This window comes from Mus caroli, chromosome 18 (assembly GCF_900094665.2).
Source record: "Mus caroli chromosome 18, CAROLI_EIJ_v1.1, whole genome shotgun sequence".
Classification (NCBI taxonomy): Eukaryota; Metazoa; Chordata; class Mammalia; order Rodentia; family Muridae; genus Mus; species Mus caroli.
In genome coordinates, this window is record NC_034587.1 from 9,484,807 (window position 1) to 9,507,640 (window position 22,834).

The window sequence follows — 22,834 nt, forward strand, 5'->3', positions numbered from 1 at the left end:
CTGGCGGGAGTGGGGGGTCGGGGTGGGGGTGCAACCCATAGGTTGAGAACTGTTGCTCTACAGCCAGGTGTGATCTGCCTGGAAATTCATTACAAAGACATCAGAGGACCTGAGTTCAGCTCCCAGCACTTACACCAGACAACCTACAACCACCTATTAACTCCAGCTGACACCCTCTTCTGGCTTCTGTAAGTACCCACCAACATACATAAAACACATTATATAGACACATACACACAAACTCATAAATAAAAAAAATACTAAAAAAAAAAGTTGATCACAGTGTAGAAAAATACAAATGTTTGAACTGAAACTTAAATACTGTTAGATTTGAGAGTTCAATTCAAAGACACTAGGGATTTACTCATTCTAAGACTTAGGGAATGGAGAGAGGGCTCAGCGGTTACTGACTGCTGACGAGGTCCTGAGTTCAATTCCCAGCAGCCACATGGTGGCTCCCGGCCATCTGCAATGGGATCTGATGAACTCATCTAGTGTGCGTGAAGACAATGGCAGCATCCACACATACATAAAATAAATACATCTTAAAAAAAGACTTAGCATAAACAATTACGAGCTTTTGATGACCAGGGTTAGTGAGTGGCCACTGTCTCAATAGCAGCGCAAATCACTCGTGTGTTTCTAATACAATGCAGTAACACAAGAAACAAGCTCACCATTGTTTCTGAACTAAGTTTGTGTGGTGTTTCCCTTCATGCAGCGGTTCAACTGGTTTCAAGAGATAAAGGTACAGCGGCAAAGTATGCGTTTGCCAGATATGTACCACAAAGGCTATGGGGGTTTGGAAGTGTGGGGCTAGTGATGTAGTGACACATCAGTGGGAACTTAGAGAGCTGGGTGGAGAGATTTTGGAGCTCTGAATCAGAGAATCTCCATAAGAACTGGCGGGCAAGACGGCCAGGGTTGAGAGTAGCTGGGCGAAGAGCGAGAACTTGCCATCCTTTTTTAATATTTCCTGCAACAGATGGTGTCCTCATCAGAACAGAATCACACCATTAAGTCTCTATCTTCTATTACCCAGGCTAGGAGCACATGAGCTAACAAGTGACAAAACCCGTGAAGTCATCTAAGCCCTTGCCTTGCATAGCTTGAGTTTCAGAGGAGCCTTAAGAGTATGTTTTCACAATCTTCCTATCCAATGTCCACCTGTCAGACTAACCCAACATTCAGTTTATCAGGAAAAGTTCAGTCCCGGGTTCCCATGACAGGTCAGGATCAGAAACAGTTACCTCACCTGTCGATAGATCACAGTGTGTTAAAGGGCAAAGACCATATCCAGTATGAGCCACGAGCCATTCCATCACATACTACAATGACTGGTAGAAGATAAATGTGGATCTGGTTATTTACTGAAACCAGTGAGGTCAAGTGAAAGCACTGACCTAAAGATCTGGGACAAATGTCACCCTTGAAGACCAGCTGGAATAAGGCAGCTGAATGTGACCAGTGCAGAGGAAGATCACTCCAAACCCACTGATACATGCAGTACGTGTTGATGACAGTTCTCTAGTCTAGGTGCCAAATAGTTGCTATTTTTGTAACTATAGAATAAGCAAGAAGATCTCAATTGATAAGAAAATTGTTACAGGCAAGACTGTAGAGTTCACATGAATAAAAATACTAATAATTACAGTTACAAAGTTAACACCCTTAAATACAGAGTTGTATCCCCCTTCTCTGAATTGCAAGAAAGAGGAACAGGATACGCGTGAAGCCACAGCGGTAATTTTCAGGCCTTATGTGCAAAGTAGAAATGACCTGGTCTAGTCTTCCAGCAAAGCCTGGACTATCAAAGACTAATCCTATTACCTAAGCACAGAAGTGGTTTTCTTTTACGTGCAGAGGAGAAATTGCTCTGTACTCAAGGCTCACACATCTTCGTCAATGCAATTAAACCTCTGGTGTCCATAGCCATGAAACTGGTCCATCAAGCAATGAGTATTCTAGCAGTGAGGCCCCGTGGTTGCCGAAGCGAGACAGAAAGATAGCTCTGTATGGAATGATTGACGCCCAGCTCCGGCTCAGCAGCGTCTCCACCTCCTCCTGGCTGCTCTCATCACCATGCTGCAGCAGCTTATCTAAGCCACATCGCCTTGTGCCTGAATTCTCTATCCCTCATCTTGTTATGCACTGAAAACGTATTTTTAGCCGACTATATTCTTTTATAAGTGAAGATTTTAATAGTCATAAAGTGAGTGCTCCAGCTTGGATGTGAAATGTTCCCCCAGTCTCTCATATCTGAACATTTGGTTCCCAGCTGCTGGCTGTGTTTTGGGGGGCCATGGAAACTTTGAGTTTCATAAGCAGCCCCACTCTGGCCCTCTCTCTGCTTCCTGTTCCTCTGCAGGAAAGAACAATGCCCCTAACATGCTCCCAGCATCATGGGGCCACAACCATGCCTTCCTGCCATGGTAAATTTTATCCCCATTCACATTGTGAGCAAAGTACAGCTTTCCTTCGTTAGGCGGCTTCTGTTAGCTACGATGGCACAGCAATAAGTAGCTACCAGCTGAGGGAACAAAATAACACATAAGCAATGGTTTTGTAATGACTCAGCAACAGAAGGACTGCAGTCATCTACCCGGGTGCTACAGAGTCATGCTGATGCACCTAAGGCCTTAGCTATAGTAAAACAAGACACTATGCTTACCTTCAAGCATGTTTCTGATTTCTTTGTCATGGGTGGCTTCTTTTGCTGTCTGTCCACTTCCATTTACAACTGTACTGTCAGCATCGTATTCTAAAAGAAGCAAGACCAGCTCCTAAATAAACAGAGAGATTATTTTAGTTGTTGTTAAGCTAAGACTTTATTATATGACAATCCTTTTTCAAATTAGTGATTGCTATAATTTCTAAAATAGAAAAAATATGTAAGAATCTTCATATCAAATCAATTATGCTGCCGGAGAGATGGCTCCGCGGGTAAGAGCACTGACTGCTTTTCCAGAGGTCCTGAGTTCAATTCCCAGCAACTGTATGATGGCTCACAACCATCTGTACAGCTACAGTGTACTCACATACATAAAATAAATAAATAAAATTTTAAAAAACAATTATACCTACAAAAATTCTGCTAATAACTTATAATTGCTTAAACAATTGCCAACCCACAATTAATATACAGCCAATTTCTTTAGTTGACTTTTAAAAGTAAATTATCTAGAGCCTAAAGAGACAATTCAGCAGTTAAGAGCACTTGCTGCTTATGGAAAGGAGTCAGCTTCACTTCCTAACGTCTATAGGAGGGCTCACAACCATCCATAATCCCTGCTCCAACAGGCACGAATGTGGTATACATGCCAGCAAAACATTCACACATATAAGAAATATGAGAATAAGTAAGTCTAAAAGAACCTTTAAAAGCCAGGCAGTGGTGGCACACACCTTTAATCCCAGCACTTGGGAGGCCGAGGCAAGCAGAGTCCTGAGTTCAAAGCCAGCCTGGTCTACAAAGTTAAGTTCCAGGACAGCCAGGGCTCCACAGAGAAACCCTGTCTCAGAAAACAAAAATTACAAGTCATGTATTTGGTCAGAGTCTTGTATACAGAACATACAAAGACCTTTACAACCAACAACAGAAAGGCCCATTTTAAAATGCAAAGAGGAGAGTATAGCAGTGTATACTTGTAAAGCCAACACTGAGGAGGGTGAAGAAAAAGGATCATGATGAGTTCGAGACCAACCTGAGCTACATACTGACATCTTCTCGCAAAGACCAAAATAAATTATTTTTAAAATAAATAAAATGGATGAGATAGCATTTGAACAATCTGAGCTGCCCCCACCCCAGACTTCCTAAATCAGGGCTCCAAGTCTACTTAGTCACCTCCAGGTGTAGAAAGCAAACTCTCTGAAAAAAGAACTAGTATCAAAATACAGATGTGTCATTTAGAGTCAAAATCAGAACTCCAGAAGGCACACTCAGGGACTGGTATCTGCATTTACCCCACTAACATCATTAAGCCACCCAGAGAGACAAGTCAGGGACTATTTCAACATCTCATCTCAGTATACAGAAGTGTCTTGTATTTTTTTTTGGGGGGGGGGGAGGCATTGCAGAGTAACAGTCCCTATAGTTGAGAGCTTTCTGTAAGCCCAAATGCGCTGCTCTCTGACCCATCCAAGGCCACAGCAGATACAAAACAATTCATCATCTTCCTCATGCCTCAAGATCTGGAATTCTTCTTCTAGTCCTGAGGTATTCCTGGTGATTGAAGAAACACCAATTGCACTTACATTTCCCTCACAGAGAACCTTTCAGTACCTTCCCAAATCCTTAGTAATTATTGGCTTTCCTCATGTATTCAACACTGCAAGAGGCCCTACAGAGAAAACATTTCTAGATACAAAATACTGAAGGGAGAATGGAAACCTACCCTGTAGCAGATGGACCCTAGCATTAGAGGCTGGGTGAGGTGCTGCAAAAACCTAGCAAAGACAAGGTTCTGACAAAACTGGAACGAAGATCCTGATGCTCAAAGGGACAACCCCAATCTAAAGGTCAAAGTGGAACTTCTAAAAGGCCAGGAAGATGTCCGAGGGCTGAAGCTTAGATAAAAAGCAATGAGTACCTGCCTGCTCCTCAGTACAGAAGGCAAAAAGAGCCCGTGGTGCAGTTACTGAGCACTAATGCAGAGACTGCACAGGGCTTCAGTGTGGCGCACGGGGAGTCCCTCTACAGATGCACAGACATCAGAGACTTGAAGCAGCAAGGCAGCTCACAGGAGGACCTGGATGCCTTAAGGAAAGCATGGGGCAGAATCACAGGTTCTAAAATAATCCCCTAGGGAGATGAAATGAAGCCAGAGGAACAGACTGGTTGGTTGAGGTGGAACATTTCCAGAGAAAAGAGAATGTTAAGAAAAACACGGAGAAAGGCCTCTAAGGGAAGAACCATCTAAGCAACCAGAGAAGCAGCAGGAGACAGACCATGCCGACTCCTCCCGGAGATGTGCTCAGCTTGTCAGACTGCAAAACATGAAAATAGAAACCCTGAGACTTAACAAAACACCAGCGCCATCCCAGCTAGAGATGGGAGAGTGTCTGTTAGACACTCTGTTAGAGAATGCAGCTAACTGATGGCAACCTTTCCAGTCTGGTTCTCGCTGCCAGAGAAGTTGAAAGGAGTGGAATTTTTTTAAACTCAGGGCTGAAACAAACTCCTGCTCAAAAGCAGGCTCAGTGCCCACACTATGTAAAGCAGAACGCAGCCCCTCACCCCATACCTGCCTCTGCTCCCCTTCCTCAGTGCAGGAAGGGATGCGTTCCACTCTTCTCCCTATGTCCGAACAGTAGCCACTCTTGAACATTTACTCATAAGGATGGTTTATCTTACATATTTCTGGTCAAGAAAGCACTTCGAGCAACTTTTCTACTAAGTCAGAAGACAAAGTCTGTTTGTTCTGGTCTCGTGTCTCAGTGAACACACACTAAAGATGGGGACTGCACCGTCAAGGTCCCAAGAGAGCTAACACAGTCATGTCCCCAGTTGCCCTAAGTCAACCCTGTGACCCACTACTGTCAGTCACTCCCCGCTGATACAATTCATTTCAGGTGAGGGAGAGGAAAATTTCACACCCACAGTGCTTCTGAGCAATTTTGTAAGGAGTAATTCACACTGCATAGATCTTACCCTGTAAATGGACAGGAATCCTTGGCTTTTAGTATATATGCTCACAGAATTGCACTGTCATACACACTACCAAATATTAGAACATCTCGTCCCCCTCAGGAAACCCAGGTGTCTGGACAGACACCTTTCTCTGCACCCCCTGGCAACCACTCATCTACGTTTAGTCTCTATGGACGCGCCTCCTGAACATTTCAATGAAAGAAACATACAGTGTTTGGCCATCTGTATGGTTCCTTTCAGTCACGGTTGTGCTTGGGTGTGCACCAATCCATCATTCCTCTGTTGCTGAGAGACTTTTCCAGTGCCTGCCGGTGAGCCACACCTTGCTTAACTGTTAGAAACTGATGAATATTTAGGGTTTTTTTTTTCTGTTATAAATGATGCTGCTAAACATATTATCATGTTGATTTTTTAAAAATTCTATTATTAAGTAGGTTGTAAATTAAAACACACACACACACAAAATTTAACCAGACCCAAAAGGTTATAAAACGGAATGAATTTTGATACAATTAGAATAGGCATTTGGAAACTGTAGAGCTTCACATTGGACTGTATGCTTTCACTTTCTTGTGTATTTTTATGAATTCATCCACTATTTAAAATGAAAAATCCACAACAGAGTTACAACTGGAAGAACAATCAGCTTTAAGTCCATTTCTGCAGCTCATGTCCATTACCTGCATCCACTAATTTAAACAGCTACTATCCAAGCTCTGTTTAAAGATATGGTACCTGCGCAAGGCATTAATAAATGTGTTTCATGTTTGCAAGAAAACAGCTTAAACAGGTGCAAAAGTGTACCCTTGTGTACTACGTAAATTCAACAAAGTCCATGCCATAATGACGATCAACAGCCAAGTTCTACTCGAGTTAGAACAGGACACACGACTGAGTTTACTTCTGTAACTGGGTCACGAGAGCCAGCACAACTGACTTTAATAAGTGGAGACTGGGCTGTGTGGACAAAAGCTCTTGACTCAGTCCTCTGGAAGGGGCAGGAAAGCCAGGCATCCTGAGTACAGAGGAAGTTCCAGGCCAGCCTAGGATACAGAATGAGACTCAAAAGAGGCTGGAGGAGGGAGCTGGATACTTCCTGGAAAAGCCGTCTCCATGGAGCTAAGCCTGAGTGTGGCCTATATAAACTTTAAACAATTCTCAACAAGCTGGGACCCCAGTCTTGTGACTTCAGTGAGCTCTGCCAACAACCCAAATGAGCTTCCAAGTGGCTCTAAGCCTCAGAAGAGAACAGTCCAGCTAACACATTGAATTCAGTCTTATATCGCCCTGAGCAGAGAGTATAGCTAGGCTATGCTGAGTTCTTCACTAAATCTTAATGATAATCTTAGTAAACAGTAACAAAACTCATGCAGATTTGTAGGCAGAGTAGTAACGTCTTGGGACTTCTGTCAAGGAAAGATGCTCACATTGCATTTTCAGCTGAACATGTGCTACCTAAACCCAAAGGTCCACTTCCCAGCTCCCCTTTAGAAAGTATGGTCAGGTGAGTGTTCTAGCCAAGGGGACAGGCACGAGTACCATGTGAGAACTTCAGGCGTCTCCTAAGAGACAGGATATTGTTCTTGTTCCTTTTTTGCTTCCCCTAACATGATTCCAGAATTTTCTAGCTCTCATACCAGATGATATAGTCTGAGTCACACTCGGAAGAAGACAAAATCCCCAGGTGTGCGCCTCCTGTCCTAGACTTACCTGACTGCACTTTCATAGGGGAAGAATTCTGCAATGTGAGTCCCTGTTATTTAGGTTCCTCCCCACTGTAACTTCATCTGGAACACTGCCAGTGACTAGACAACACAGGAATTAATAAGTCACAACTCTAGACTTGCCCCCACCACCAAAAGCTAGAAGACAGTGACCAAAGCCTTCCAAATTCCTACAGATGATTCCCAAACTATCACTCAAGCAAGATGGTAAAAGTTATTTTCAAATATGTAAATACTTAAAAAGCTGATAGGCCAGGCAGCCTTTCCCTGAATGACTACTTAAAACAACTGGGGAGCCAGGAAATGTAACTCCACCCCAGGACAATGTAACTGCAGCTACAGATTGACAAGTAGAGGACAAGAGGACAGAGAACTGGAGGACTGGGCTAAGAGGGGCATTACCCAGGACATACAGCTAGAGCAAGTAACATCAGAAAAATCTGAAGTGCTTATTTACAAAGATTTTAATGTCCAGTATGTAATGATAAACAGAACTAATGAAGAATATTCAAGAAAGCATTAGGTCCAAAGAAAATAATGAATTATGCAATAGAGAAAACATATAGGGCTCTACAAGGCTGAATCTAGTATGGTCAGAACAATGTATTTAACTGAAGACCAGTTATGGATTAAGAGAATCCCTAGGCAGGGATTAAGCCAGGGAGAAATAAGAAAAAACCACGCCGAGGAAAGGAGAGTCATTTCTCCTCAGGAGTATGGCCGCCGGTTGGTTGCCCATGCTTGCAATTGGTGGGTTATTTAGCAGAGGAGATGATGACGGCGATGACAACAGTGATGATGGGGGTGGTTATGATGATGAAGAGATGATGATGGAGATAGGGAGGAGAAGGGGGCGAACATGTTGGGGGATGCAAAGGAAATGTGAGAGTGGCTGGGGAAAGGATATGATCAAGATAGAGTGTATACACATTAGATTGTAAAAGTAAGTGAAATACACGTAAACTGCTTATCTGGGGCTGGAGAGACGGCTCAGCAAGCACCTGCTGCTCTTGCAGAAGACTTGGGTTCAAGGCACCCATGTGCTGGCTTACAACAATCTGTGACTACTGGGGATCTAACGCCCTCTTCTGACGTCCACAGATAGCAAAACATTCACATCCAGAAAACAATTCATTAAAAACATAATGCTTATCTGCCAGATATAAATAAATAGAAACCTAACATTTAAGAAGAAACAAGAAGCAGCAATATAAGTACTTTATAAACAAAAAAAGTTAAAAAACCCAAGGAGCTGCAAAAAGAATTTGCTCTTGATATGAACCACAAGGGACAGTTGGAGGGTCACCAGTTTTTCATTATAAAATATCTTAATATTAGATGGCATTTCAAATTAAATATGTGTACATACAACACACATAAGGGAGAATTAAAGACTGTTGAATACCAACTCAGATCATGCTTAATCATATACATTTAAAAAGGCAAAGCAGAGCCTGTCTCCCCAGTTAACTGGGTCTTTCAGGGCCCACCTACGACTAGAAACCTAAGCTGTGTCACTCACTACTGCAGGAAGGAACAATGGATGACGGGTAACATTTTACCCACTTAAGAGTATAAGAAATCAGGAGGTCAGCTCCATCATGGCAGGCCCAGGACAGATAAGCCAGCTGCAGGCAAGAGGGCTCAGTGGGACTGGGGTTATGGCTCAATGGAAGGTATTGCCAAGGGTGTATGAGGCTCTAGGGTTGAGCCCAGCAGCAAACACAGTAAGATAAAGAATTCTGTGACAAAATATGCACCTAGAGGTTACCTGCTGCTATCTATCCACTTACTCCTTGCCTCAGAACTCCTTGTCTGTCACTAACTCTCAATTAACTGCCCAGTCTTGACTCTCTGACCCTGCTGCTGGACCATAATGTCATCCACTTGGTCAGATCTGACCACAAATGCTTGAAACACTGCTTCCCATTGCAATCAGTAAACTCAACGCAGCAGTCTCTCACAAAGGCCCAGACCATGGGGTGAGTACTCACTAGTGAGCGCTTCTGTGAGGTTTGTATACTTCATACCCACAATTCCCTCTGGTACAGTCCCTCAGGACTCTAGAGACATGATTACCTCATGCATTTTCTAGCCTTTCATCCTTCATCCAATCTAGCATGCTCAGTTACTTTAGTCTGTGGCAACTGGGACTTCTTGCCCCCTCATACTGGGGTCATCACTTGTGCACACTGCTGGGGTTTGCCGTAGAACAGCTCAGCTGCTATGGAAGACAACCAATGAGAAGTTGAAAGTGTAAGACACAGCACTGCCTAAGCCAGGTCAGGAACTCCATCAACTTTGGACTATTTGCTCAACTATCCATTAAAGGAAAAGCCAAAACCTAGAAGTTAAAATCTTAAACTATTCCCAGGTTATTCCCAAAATGGTCACTTTCTGAAGCAATTGTATTCTTAGGAAAGGAGAACCACCAAACATAGCACAGACTGTTACATACACGGTCTGAGCTGCCCGACAGACAAGAAGTGTTATTAGGACCCTTTGTTGAAAGAAAATAAATATCGCCCCAGCCTAGGTGGGCTCAGTGTGTACACGGGATCCTCGAATATAACTACATGGCCTTTCCCTAGTTATTCAATGTAAAATTGGTAAAGACAAATCGGTTGTTGCTTCCATGGCCTTAAAACTGCCTTCTTCCAACCTCTAGCCAAGGCAAACCACAAGCCATACCCTATGTAGAAAAGAATGGCAAAGTTAGTACCATCTTTAAAACCCAAGAGAAAGGACAGGGATCTATCAATAGACCACTGTGCACCATGGTCACAGCTCTGGTTTGATCATCAGCATTTGGTGGCTAACAGTTTTCTCCAAGACTAAAACATTCCATCCTGCAGGAAGCTCTTTTCATAGGAAGGTGAAGAACTCAAAATAATCCCTGAAACCTCAGGACTTCAGATAGCCCCTAAAACTGACCGGATTCACTAGCCCGCTCTCTGCCAGAGTAAACAAGAAAAGCCGAGTCCCTCTCCAACAACTGCAAAGAGGACTCTGAGCGCAGACCAGCTTTCTAGACGCAGCAGGTATTGGCCGAGCACCAGGAACAGGTTTAGACCAGTCACTTAGAAAGGACACTCTCCAACCTGATGAGCTGCCTGTAGCCTGCACACTGTGTGCCAGCTCCCAGTTCTGTGAGCTGTCACCCATGCCGGAGTGGGCTTCAGTGATGTAGCTATTTTGAGTCATTTCTGCTTCTGTAAGGAACCCCAATAAATATCCTTGGTTTGTCAAGTTGGATTTTGGTCTGTGGTAAGCTCCCTATCTGGGGTAAGATGTGTGCTGTGTCTCCCAGGAAAAGTCCTGTCACACAGCAGTTTGCAGAACAATGGCCATCGGATACTGACATCGTGGAGAGGCAAGGAGACTTGTGAGGGGTGCACTGATGGCACTTCCAACCCCATGTCTACTTCAGTCACCTGTCCGCCACAACCATGGACACCAGATGCAAAGTAGAGTGACAGGGGACTTCCACAAACCCAACCAAATACAACAGGCTCAACGACAGACACTCAGTCTCACGTGCTGCTTGCTGGAGAAAGGGATAACTAGTGCACAGGAGCTGAGATGGAAAGCCTATTCTTTCCGATCCCAATCAGGAAAAAGATCAAGGGCAGCCTACATTCCCGCATACGTTTCCAGCTCTGCCTCATCCACTGGGCATCTAAGGAGCCTCCCAGCCATCTACCTCATCAACTAGAGTACAGTAAAGACAAGACCTAGAGGAGCTGGTGTCAATCTTAGGAAAAATCAAGGGACCTTGCCATATCAGTCAGTTCTTCTCAGACTGGTGGCTAATGCCAAAATATTTTCTCCAGAGCAAACAGCAGGCTGACAAGATGGTATTTTAGCCAAGCCTGATGAGCTCAGTTCCACCAGGATTCACACGGTAGAAAGAGAAAACCACCTCTGCAAGTTGCCCCCTGACTTGTCCTTGTGTGCTGAGGGCAGGGGTACATGTGCCTCACACATACATACAAAGAAAGAAAGGGGAAAAAATTTAAAAAGCAAGTGTCTGCAAATACAGTCCAGAACACCTAGCTAGCATGTGTGACTTTGATTCAGTCCCCCACATGTACGTACACACACACACACACACACACACACACACACTCACACACACACACTCACACACATACTCACACACTCACGCGCACACTCACGCACACACATGCACACACTCACGCACACACATGCACACACACACACACATGCTCACATACATTCACACATACTCACACACATACACACTCACACACATGCTCACACACATGCACACTCACACAATACACACACTCACACACACACTCTCAAGCACACACTCACACGTGCACACACGCGCGCACACACACACACACACACACGCATGCACTCACACACACATGCACACTTACACACGCGCACAGGCACTCACACACACACGAAGTACAGTGTAAAGAACCAACAGGCAAAAATAGTCACCATAACGGTTGAACCTGATTATCTGAAAGAACACAGACCTAGAGGAGTCATCTGGCACACACTATACAAAGCTCCGGCAACCTGGAACTCTCATGTGTTACCTGTTTATCCATCTGTTGTTACAGGCAGAGACCTCCTATGTACTCCTAACTGGCCTGGAATTCCTGATCCTACCTCTGCCTCTGTAATCTGGTAGGATTACAGGTATACATCATCATGTATGATCTTGTCCAATGAGAGCAAGCAGGCAAGGGTAGTGAATGGAAGGGTAACCAGGGCTGAGGGCCTGAGTCACACCCCAGGAAATCTGTCAGGAAAGGTAAAGAGTCCAGAATGGACAACAGGCCACAAGGAGCTGCTTCAGTTGTGCGTGCGAGCATTCCACAGATGCTCCTCCTGGGGAAGGCACACAGACATCCTGAAGTTGCTGTCCCACAAATGGATGGAGCTAAACAAAGGTAGGCTGTGGTGAAAGCTTTAATTGTTGCCAAAGTCCCCTGGAGGACTAAGATCTCCAAGGGCAGGCCTGAGGAGTGGCTGGGAGGCAGGCTTTTCCAGCAGCAGCTAGAGCATGACTCGCAGTCACGCCTCCAGAGCGGTCTCCAATACCTAGCAGTACGGAGCTGTAAGACGCTGCTCTTCCCCCGTGCTCTGCACAGCGGCTGGTGTAGCCACTGTCCACTCCTGACCCCTCCACACTTCTACAGGAGTGGCCCCACAGCACAGAGCTGCTTATACTGATCTGCGCCTCAGCTGCTTCCCAAGGACAAAAGGCAGTGAACCCATCTCTGCTTACAGACAGCTGGTTACCGAGGAGGGAAACAACATATGCAGTGTTTGGTGGTGTGTGGCATATGTTAGGCACAGGGGAACCCTCACATATACTGCTGATCACATATCACTCTGTCTGTTAGGATGTACAACTCCTAAGGGACAGTATATGGAAAGTGTGTATTTTAAATTTATTGAATTCCAGTAAAAATGAAAGCCAGTGTAACGATCCAAATATTTACTATACTTATTATGTCACTATTTTAAGCAACTTACAAAAGGCATAAAAACTCTAAAATTATAAATGTCTCTGGAAAATAAAGAAATAAACAAATGCTAAACAGAATTCTGTTATACTGATTTCAAGCATAGGACACTAGGGGTCGCTAATACACCAAGAAAAGACGTGCACTCCTTAAATTTTGGCAGCTGAATTTTATTTATTTATTTCAGAGTACAAGGATTTAAAAAAATTTTACAGTAGGGTCTTTCTTTCAACTCAATATTTTAATTAAAATCACTTAATTTCAATTTTATATTTAAAACTATATTCATGATAAAAGACTTTAAGATAATTTGTAGTTTTGTGAGTACAATTAGAAATTAAATTTTTGATCTAATCTAATTATACTTAAATATTACATATATAAGCTTAATATTTGAACATAATAGAACCATTTATCTTAGCTAAATGTTACCTGATCATAGTTAGATTTTCAGACTAAGGTCCAATTTAGCATGATCACATCTTTAGAGTTCAAGAAAATAGTAGAAATGTCCAAAGTGTAAACAGCTGAGCACAGAGGATGAACCCCGGGCTCTAAGTGATCAGGGGTGGGCAGCACAGAGGATGAACTGCCCGGCTCTAAGTGATCAGGGGTGGGCAGCACAGAGGATGAACTGCCCGGCTCNGGCTCTAAGTGATCAGGGGTGGGCAGCACAGAGGATGAACTGCCCGGCTCTAAGTGATCAGGGGTGGGCAGCACAGAGGATGAACTGCCCGGCTCTAAGTGATCAGGGTGAGCACTGAGATTCATACCACATTCGTGCAGGACAACATGAAATGTGCTAATATCTTGCGAGCAATTCTGGCAAAGCTTATTGGAGGGTTAAGATACACACAGCAGTAACTCTAATGCACTATGTAAGATGAACTGGGTTAGAGAGACCTGGCAAAGGAGAGCTTCCTGCCAAAGACAAAGAATCAGGAACTTGGGAAGACTCACTTCAGAAATAGGTAGATATGGATCATGACGGAAAGAAATGGAAACAGAATATTCTGACTTCCTAGAAAAAGATGAGAAGTTCAGAGCCATGAAGAGAAATCATACGAAGTCACACCTAAGTCTCAGCAAGGGTCACACGAGGTGTGTTAAAAAGAGAGGCATCTGTCTCAGCTGCGTGGAGTTAAGGTTTCACATCTGGTTTACAAGCATCAACTTATGATGGAACAGGCAAGAAGGGATTCATTGGGAATGCCCCACATACAGGGGGTGGCTGGTGATAGACACAAAACACCTCGACAAGGATGGAACTGTGGAGCCATGTGACACGTTCTCTAAGTGACATGAGCCCGGAAACAGTTATATGCCCACAGGAAGCACAGACTGCCAGGTCACTTCCTTTATAATAGAGAGAATTATGAAAACTTGGGATGAGGTGACTTCTGGCTGCTAGGACACTAAAAGCTCAGGGAATGGTTATCCTGAAAAGAGATCGACTGTACTGGACAAACTACCACATGAACCAACCAGGTCATGGTCCTGGTAACCACTAGGGACCCACAGCCCCACAGCATCGTAAATAGATACAGAAAGCACTGTAAGTAAAAGAGCAACCTCTGTAGGAAATAAACCCACAGAACTTACAGCACGAGGCTGCTTCCCCAGCAGATAATTAGCTTTCTATTACTGCTTTAGCTAGCACAAACCTGGAGTTTTAAAACACGGAAATGAATCCTACAGTTCCACACTTTATTAGTTCTGAAATGCAGCTCACTTGAAGTCAAAGCAGTGAAGGACGGGACTGTTGCAGAAGCTCTGGAGGGGAATTTGTTCCCCAGCTGTTCTAGCTTCTAAATGCCATCAACATTCCTGGGTTCATGGCTGCTTCCTACAGTTTGCAAGTCAGAAGCACAGCATGGACAACGCTGATCAACTCCTCTTCTCTCTCCCTCCCTCTCAGAGTTCTAGGGACTCCTGGGATTGCAAAGCCCACCTTTCAGGCAGCCGAATAGCAATCTCAGTTCCATGCACAACTTTGATTCCAAACATTCACACATACCAAAGATCAGGGTACACACATCTCTGAAGCTACCACATAAGCACTGGGCTGTTCTGTCATTTGCCCTAACAGAGAGATCAAAAAGTAAAAGAACCTGCAGAGGGCAGGTATCTCCCCATACAGTCCCAGACCCTAAGGAACACTGTTGTGTGTAGGAGACATAGAGTGGGGCTGGCAGGTATCTCCCCATACAGTCCCAGATCCTAAGGAACACTGTTGTGTGTAGAAGACATAGAGTGGGGCTGGCAGGAAGAAGCAAAGTGAGAAAGGACTGAACTCTAGGCACTGCCCAACCTAGGCTCACAGGCTAAGCGGAAGCCTGGGACACTCAGTTCTCTGAGTTCTGCTAACGAGCTGCTGGCTATCACGGGGTCAGTGAGAGACCAACTCAAAGGAATAAGGAACTGGATGACAGGACAGCACACAGAAGTCTTACTCTGGCTTCATGCCCATACCCCTGTGCACACTTGTTACTGGCGCATGCTGCAGTACAGATGAACCTCACCACTGTGGTACAACAGTGTTTCTACTGTGATAAGAACTGTGTGGGAAAGGCAACTAGACAGGAAAAACAGTAACCTGGGAGCTAGGCAGACCCAGGGAATGAATGTATAGAGGATCCAAGAACTCAGAGGAGTTAGGCAGGCCCAGGGAATGAATGTATAGAGGATCCAAGAGCTCAGAGAAGTGATACAACTGTTCCAAAACTGGTCATGTGATGGCTAGACAACAGTGTAAATGTACCATAAATCACTGCAATGTAGACTTCCCCAAGGTGAACAGAGACAATGTGAGCCAGACTTTGCTTTTAGGGAATGCAGAGGGTGGAGTGGGGTGGGGAGAAGGTGGGGAGAGGCTGAGAGGCTGAGCATGTTCAATCAGGAACAGCACAGCTAAGCTCCTGCCCTCTGTGTTCTACCTCACTGTGCAATCCTCTGACCTGGAAGCCCCTCTGACCAAAGCACTCTCTACACATTCTTGAGGTTCCCAGGAGCAGGAGAGTGGGAAGGACTGACAGACAGCAGTGACTGCTCTCCCAACCATCTCACTTCACCTTTCGTCCTGTGAAGGCGGCTCGATGCAGTGGCGTGTCCCCCATGTCGTTTAACATGTTCACTTTTGCACCAGCCTGGAAAACAGGAAAACTTTAAATAGTGTCCACACATTAGTAAACACACACACACACACACACACACTCAAAGAACTCCTAAGTGCTTTAAAAATTAAAATAACTTAACACTGCTTGTTGCCACGAAAAGTAAAGTGGACTCATAGCTGAAGTAAGCAGGTTTCCTAACAGGTAAACGCAGAGCACAAAACTTTTCTTAAACCATTGCAGCTCCACCCAACTCTAGCAGTGGACAGACTATATGAAGAACTGACTCTAGACCTAAAGTGTATCTTCTATCACCAATATTTAAGTGTTCACATTAAAGAAGACATCACAGCTAAAATGCACAAATTAAGTACACGACGTAACCCAATCTCAAAAATATCCCTGTGTGAAAATTACCAGGAGAGGCATGTGAGGCCTTGGCTCTCAACTGAGTCTTCTCTGACACTCGAATGCTAGTTTTTAATTATTTAGAATGTGCTTCACTTCTTTTCTGTAACTATCATACTTGCAAAACAGAAGGAATTATAACTTGTTAAACTAGCCTCACTCATGTATTGAGCAAAGAAGAACTAAGTGTCTGAGGATGTGGCTCAGTGTCTGCAGACTTTTCATCAGACGGCCCAGAGTTACAGTCATAAACAAAGCTATAACGACACCTTCAACAGATCCTCGACCACTTGTTTGTGTCCAAAATAGCATGCCAGGTGAAGAGGTGTCCAGCCCAAGTTAGACTTACTTCTTCCTAAAAACAGGGGGAAAGATATCGTAAGTTATTACTTAGGTAGTTCTCCATAAACTGCATTTCTTTCTAACAAGTACCTTGGTCTATAGCCCTCATACTGCTGATGAGAGGCAAGACACATAATCACATAAGAACTGCAAAAGTGCAGTAGTGAACTGGGTCCCGCAGGACTAGACTGGATTCCTCTTGTTGACTCACCATGTCCATCTTTCAAAGAGAGAGCATCCATGCAAGGTTAGATCCCGACTACCAGATCTCCATCAGCCTGCTGGCCCTAAGAGGCTAGTCTGTATCCATCTTGCCACCAAGGATTCTTCAAACCCTGGTACCACTAGAGAGGGTGGGCTGGGAGCTCAAGGTGATGCAAAGCCCTGCAGAGGGCAACTGCCACAGTGTTCTTGCCGCAGCTGCCAGACAACAGCTCACCCCAGATAATGGCTTACAAGAGACTCTTTGACTCCAGATACAATCTCAGTTAATGAGACGATTGGGTTACCAGAGTACAGCTAGAAAACCAAAACCAATGTTAAAAGCAGTGAAATATCAGATCCAAACAACTATGCTGAAGAGAGGTATTAACACAAGCAGCAGACATGCAAGCGAATTCTATTAGACAAAAGAATAAAGGACAGTCTACTGGCCTTAAAACTGAGATAACTCCAAAAACTTACTAGAATTCTAAACCAGGCTGCAGAAACGACAGCCCTGTCCAATTCCCAAAGCATAACAGCTAGAGGATCTAGCAGAGCTCAGGAACCCAGTCACCATGCACTGTAACGCCTGGATTTCTAGTGCTGAAGCCACACAATCGTCAGCCACAACTGCAGTGTCTACAACAGGCTACTGACTCCTCCAACCAATCTGTGTGAAACTCAGCTGCCCAAGGACCTGTGCCTGCCACCATTTACCAACTGCTGCATCTGTCTCTTCTCCAAGAGCCCATGGAACTCCTAAGGTTACTTCATTGACCTTATCTTTATCTTCCGTTCTTCAGTAAAACCTAGCTTTTCCCATAATAACCCTAGCTTCCTCGCATGCGGGCTCCTCACTCAGGAACAGTCAAAGCACCTCACCAAGGAGAAACCATGTGTTGAACTCCTGCAACAAAAGTCTACACAGGGCCTTAGTCAGGGATTTTTCCATTCACGTTACAAGCTCTTCTTTGAGCCACAAGTCCAGCAAACGTTTCCCCTGCAGCCTGCCAACCCTCCCAGAAAACCGTAATGATGCCAACACAGTCCTTCTCTATAGTGCACACTCTGCCACCATCCTGAGGGATGTCCTGGTCATCCAAGTTTCCTAATCTCTGTTTCTCACTTCACCTCAGTTCTGTTTTGTTCCATTTATTTACTATAATTTACTATAAATAAAACAAAACAGAACTGAGGTGAAGTGAGATTATGTGTGTGTGTCTGTATGTGTGCATGTGTCTGTGTGTACATGTCTATGTGCACGTCTGTGTGTGTGCGCACATGTGCATGCGTATGTGCCATGCACACGTGTAGAAAAGAGAGGACAACTTGAGAAGTCGGTTCTCTTCTCTCCTTCCACCATATCAGTCCCAGGAACCAACTCTGGCTGTCAGGATGGGCAGGAACAATCTTGGCAGCCTTCTCCCACCTTTACTGAAACTAGCTCTTATGTATGACATGCTTCTCTCTCCCATGTGCTGAGATTACAGATATGCAGCAGCATGCTCTGTTCACGTAGGGCTGTGGAGAGAACCTGTTATGAACGCTAGACAACCATTGTAATGTGTGAACTACATCCGCAGCCTGCTCCCATCATTTCTTATGAATTGTGCCTCTGCGCAATATCAAGTAGTCACTGTCAGAGCCAAGACCTGGTGCCACTATGATCATAGAAAGCCATTCTCAAGGCTGAAGACATGGCTCAATGATTAAAAGCCACTGGCTGTTCTTCCAGAGGACACGGGTTCAATTCCCAGTGCCCACATGGCAGCTCACAAGTGTCTGTAACTCCTGTTTCAAGGGACCCAACACCCTCATACAGATATGCATGCAGGCCAAAACACCAACGTACATAAAAATATAAATATAGTTCAAAAAAAAAAAGAATAAGTCATTCCCATAAACTCAGCCCTCACTTATGCATTGCAGGTCAGGCCTCAGCTTGTCCATGCAGGTCAGGCCTCTCGTCTTTCATCACTTAAACATGTAAGTGGTTCCTATTTCCCCTTCACCAACTCTGGCAATGAGCGTTATGCCCTAATGTCATTATCATCATTATCTCTGTCACAACTGGCTATAAAATCCCAGGTTATAGTCAATGCTAAAGAAAAAAATAAAAGCACCCTGAGGAGTTGGGCACCAGAGTCAAGTCCCACACTTTGGCTTGGTGTCCTCCTTATGATGCCTGGCTGAGGAAGGAGTCTCTCTCCCACTCTTCCCTAACTACTAACACCTCTTACCTACACTGCACCTGCTAACAATGCCTTTGCCTTTCAGCACCACAGCAAAACCAGAAGCTTTCTCAGAACTCCTAGACATTCCCTCAGTGCAGTCTCCCACCCCAACTCCTTAGCCACACCCACCCCGCAGGGCAGAACCTGGTCACCCTCTTAGACTACACCCACCAAGCAGAGCAGAGGCTGATCACCCTCTTAGACTCCAGCCCTTCTGGCTCCTCTGACTCTTTCCTCTCTGTCTTCACTTTCTCCCCTTTAGTTTCTCATAGGAAGGAACAAGCAGCCTCTACCATCTCTCTGACCAGTCAAAACCAACCAACACTCGGGACAGTAACCACGCATCCTCTTCTGTTTCCACTCCTCCCTTACTCTCACCATCATTCCAACCTACCACCTACTCGCCTGTTGCAGCCTAAACCTATTTCCTACCTTGACATTAACACTGTCCTCAACTGTCATCAAAAACGCTGTCACTAGCCAGGCAGTGGTGGTGCACACCTTTAATTCCAGCACTTGAGAGGTAGAGGCAGGCAGATTTCTGAGTTTGAGGCCAGCCTGCTCTACAGAGTGAGTTCCAGGACAGCCAGGGCTATATAGAGAAACCCTGTTGTCCCCCACCCCCCAACCCCCAAAAAAACGCTATCACTAAATCCAGTGGGGGCACTGTTCAACTCCCAGTCCTGCATTCTGGTCTCAAATCCCTAGAATATCTTCAATCGTCAGTCTTAGTGGTCAAACTTGACTGAATCTGGAATCAAGCCATTGGGCACTCTTGTAAAAGGTTTTCCTGATCAGGTTACCTGAACTGGGAAGACTCACTCTAAATATGAGTGGTACCTTCCAGATCAAAGGTGGTGGAAGAAATTCAAGTTTTAGCTTCTTGCCTGCATGCCTTCTTTCCTGCTCCCAAGTTGTAACCTTGCAGATCTTCACTAATACCAGAACCCAGCTTCTTCTAGCTTCAATGTACACTGAAGACAAGCAGCAGTCCAGGAAACCTCCAAGCTCTCAGAACCGAATTGGTACTGCTAAGGCATCCAGCCTCCTGGAAGGAGCAGCCGCCATGCTCCTGGTCTGTCCAGAGATAGCCATTGTGAACCTGCTGACTGCTTCATGACAGCCAACGGAAATCCCCTGACACAGCCTGTCAGCTTTGTTCCTCTAGAGAACCTGACAGCTCTTCCTTCGGACACTCTGTTATCTGCCTGGGGTCTTCCTTCTCTCCCAGCCCTTTCCACTCTGTTCTCACGCCTTTGACGTCAAATCCACATTTCCATCTCCTGCTCTCTCCCTTCCATATGGGTCATACATAAGCCCTTGCTGAGACAGAGGAGCTGGAGAAATGGATGGATAATATATGTACAGAACATATAGTTCCTGGTCATAAGCCCAGTGAGATTAGAGATCACTAAAACCAGGCAAGCTACATCACAGATAATAAGAAAGCATTCTCCTAGCAGGGCACTTATCTTACCATCTACTGCCTCAAAAGAGACTCTGTGCCCAGGGCTAGAGCTCAGAGGTAGACAGACAGACAGACACACACACATGCATAAAGAGACACAGCCGTGGAAAGGCTAAATCTGGAGACTTCCAGGTTCTTTCCAGAGCTATGACTTCCCTGGCTCTCCAGCCTCCAGAGAGCCACCATGGGACCTCCTGATCACAGGAGCCAAGCAAGCTAAGATGTCCCCAGTCATAATTATATCTCGTATTAGTTTTGTCTAACTCTTCTCCTCTACCTTCATCTAGCTAACTCCCACACAGTCCCTCACTTGTCACTCTGAATCCATTTCTAAGACGCTATGCTTCAAACTAGTTAAGAATCCTCCGCTGTGGATGCTCGGAGCTTCCACACCCCAGCACTGATTTTGTGGTGGAGACTAGCCTGGTCTGTTAATCTAGATGGCTAACCTCAGTGAGGGTTGGGAGTTTGTCAGTCTCTCTCGAGGAGATCACAGCACTTTACCTGCTGGGCAAACAACAGTCACTCAAACCTGCTGGCTCAATTGCAGTGTTGCTAACAAAAATAAAGACATTATCAGGGAATGCATACCCAGGCTCACCTTACAACTTGTAAAGTTCTAAGGATGAATCTCAACTCTCTCTCTAACTTAGAGGGTCTATAGGTGTAATGTTATTTCACACAACACTGTGGGGAGTGAGATCTATGATGGGCAAGATCAGAAAGATTAAATACATGTGAGGCTTGTAACGAGCAAGTGTCAGGAGCCCACCTTTACAGTCGATGTCAGCGACCACTTCCATCCGTGCCATGGCTGCCAGCAGCCTTCGCACCTCTTCAGCATTGCCATTTCTGGCATGATGGAGAAGCTGCTGTTCTGCTTCTGTGTTCATTTCTAGATTAAAAAACAAAAGCAGAGTTCTCATCCAGAGGTGTAACATACTCACAGCTGTCACCTGCTAATGCAGGAAGGGAGAAAAAGCATTTCATTTGTAGTTCGTGGCAGACAAAAGAAATTTGTTTTGCAGAGCCAAAAAAAGTAAAGATAAGGACATAAGAATCCTACACAATAATAATTTTGTTCCACTAAATATAGAAAATCATAACCAAACAAAATGTTTATGACAAAATGAGCAAATGTTATAAATAGCAATTCTCAAGAGGAATATACATTTCAATTTTACCAGTAAATAAACAAATAAAACATATTTTTCCCACTACTCCAAAGCAACAACAACAAAAGAAAATGCTGAGCCTGTCTAGTGCTGGTGGCGAGGCAAGCCTGTGTACTTATAAGCTGCAACACATACCACCTTTTACTGCTGCATGGAAGAGGCAACTTTTCGGCATCAAGTCAACCCCAAAGCACACACATAGCACTTACTGTGAGAAACGATTTCTGGGCTCTGTCCTACAGAATTACACAGTTTTATAAATATCTTCACGACTGTAGTACTTGCAATAATGGAAGAGTTAGAGACATACACATCCCATCCAAAGGAAGCTGGCCAAAAAAATCCTCCAGAAAGGCTAAGAGATGGTCTCCGGACTGGAAGGCGGTGGTGAGGGGGGAAGCATGGTTGCAAATTTAGCAGCCTATGCAGAGAAAACCAGATCCCTAGCCTGGTGGCTTTTATCGACATTCCTGACAGTGGCAAGCCAGGACTCCCCTCAGAAGACACAGCTAGTCACTTCCTCCAAGACGCAGCTATCAGCAAATGAGCATGACAGATGAGCCTGGCAGAGCAATGGCTGCCCAGGCTTCCTACCTTCCCATTCCCAGCCAGCTCTCTGTTTCTCAAGGGCTGATTTCTAAGGACAAGACATCTGGACAAAGCTTCTAAAGTATGGGCAAGGCCAAAACCAAGCAAGAAGAAAAGCAACCAGAGAAGACACATTATCCAGACAAACAAGTTTTAAAATTAAGACTAATATATTTATAATATAATACAAAATAATGTAATATTTAATTTTTTATTCTTAAAATAGAATAATGAAAAAACATTAAAAAATTAAATAGCTCAGTAAAAGAGTTAGAAAGTAAAGTTCAAGAAGATATATCATAGAAAATAGCAGTGTTAGAAAAATAGTAGCCAGGCGTGGTGATGCACGCCTTTAGTCCCAGCAAGTGGGAGGTAGAGGCAGGCAGATTTCTGAGTTCAAGGCCAGCCTAGT

At 44.6% G+C, this 22,834-nt stretch overlaps 1 protein-coding gene across 2 annotated transcripts in view; it reads right to left on the reverse strand.

The window, feature by feature from the left end:
- The window catches only part of Osbpl1a (oxysterol binding protein like 1A), a 186,133-nt gene that overhangs the window by 152,347 nt on the left and 10,952 nt on the right, over positions 1 to 22,834 (reverse strand). For both annotated transcript variants that reach the window (XM_029471901.1, XM_021150443.2), the window contains exons 2-5: positions 21,432 to 21,554; positions 16,681 to 16,766; positions 15,962 to 16,036; positions 2,672 to 2,783 (exon numbers count right to left, since the gene is read on the reverse strand). In XM_029471901.1, the coding sequence (XP_029327761.1) occupies positions 2,672 to 2,783; positions 15,962 to 16,036; positions 16,681 to 16,766; positions 21,432 to 21,552 (394 nt within the window). In that variant the 5' untranslated portion in view covers positions 21,553 to 21,554. The remainder of the gene's footprint in view (positions 1 to 2,671; positions 2,784 to 15,961; positions 16,037 to 16,680; positions 16,767 to 21,431; positions 21,555 to 22,834) is intronic.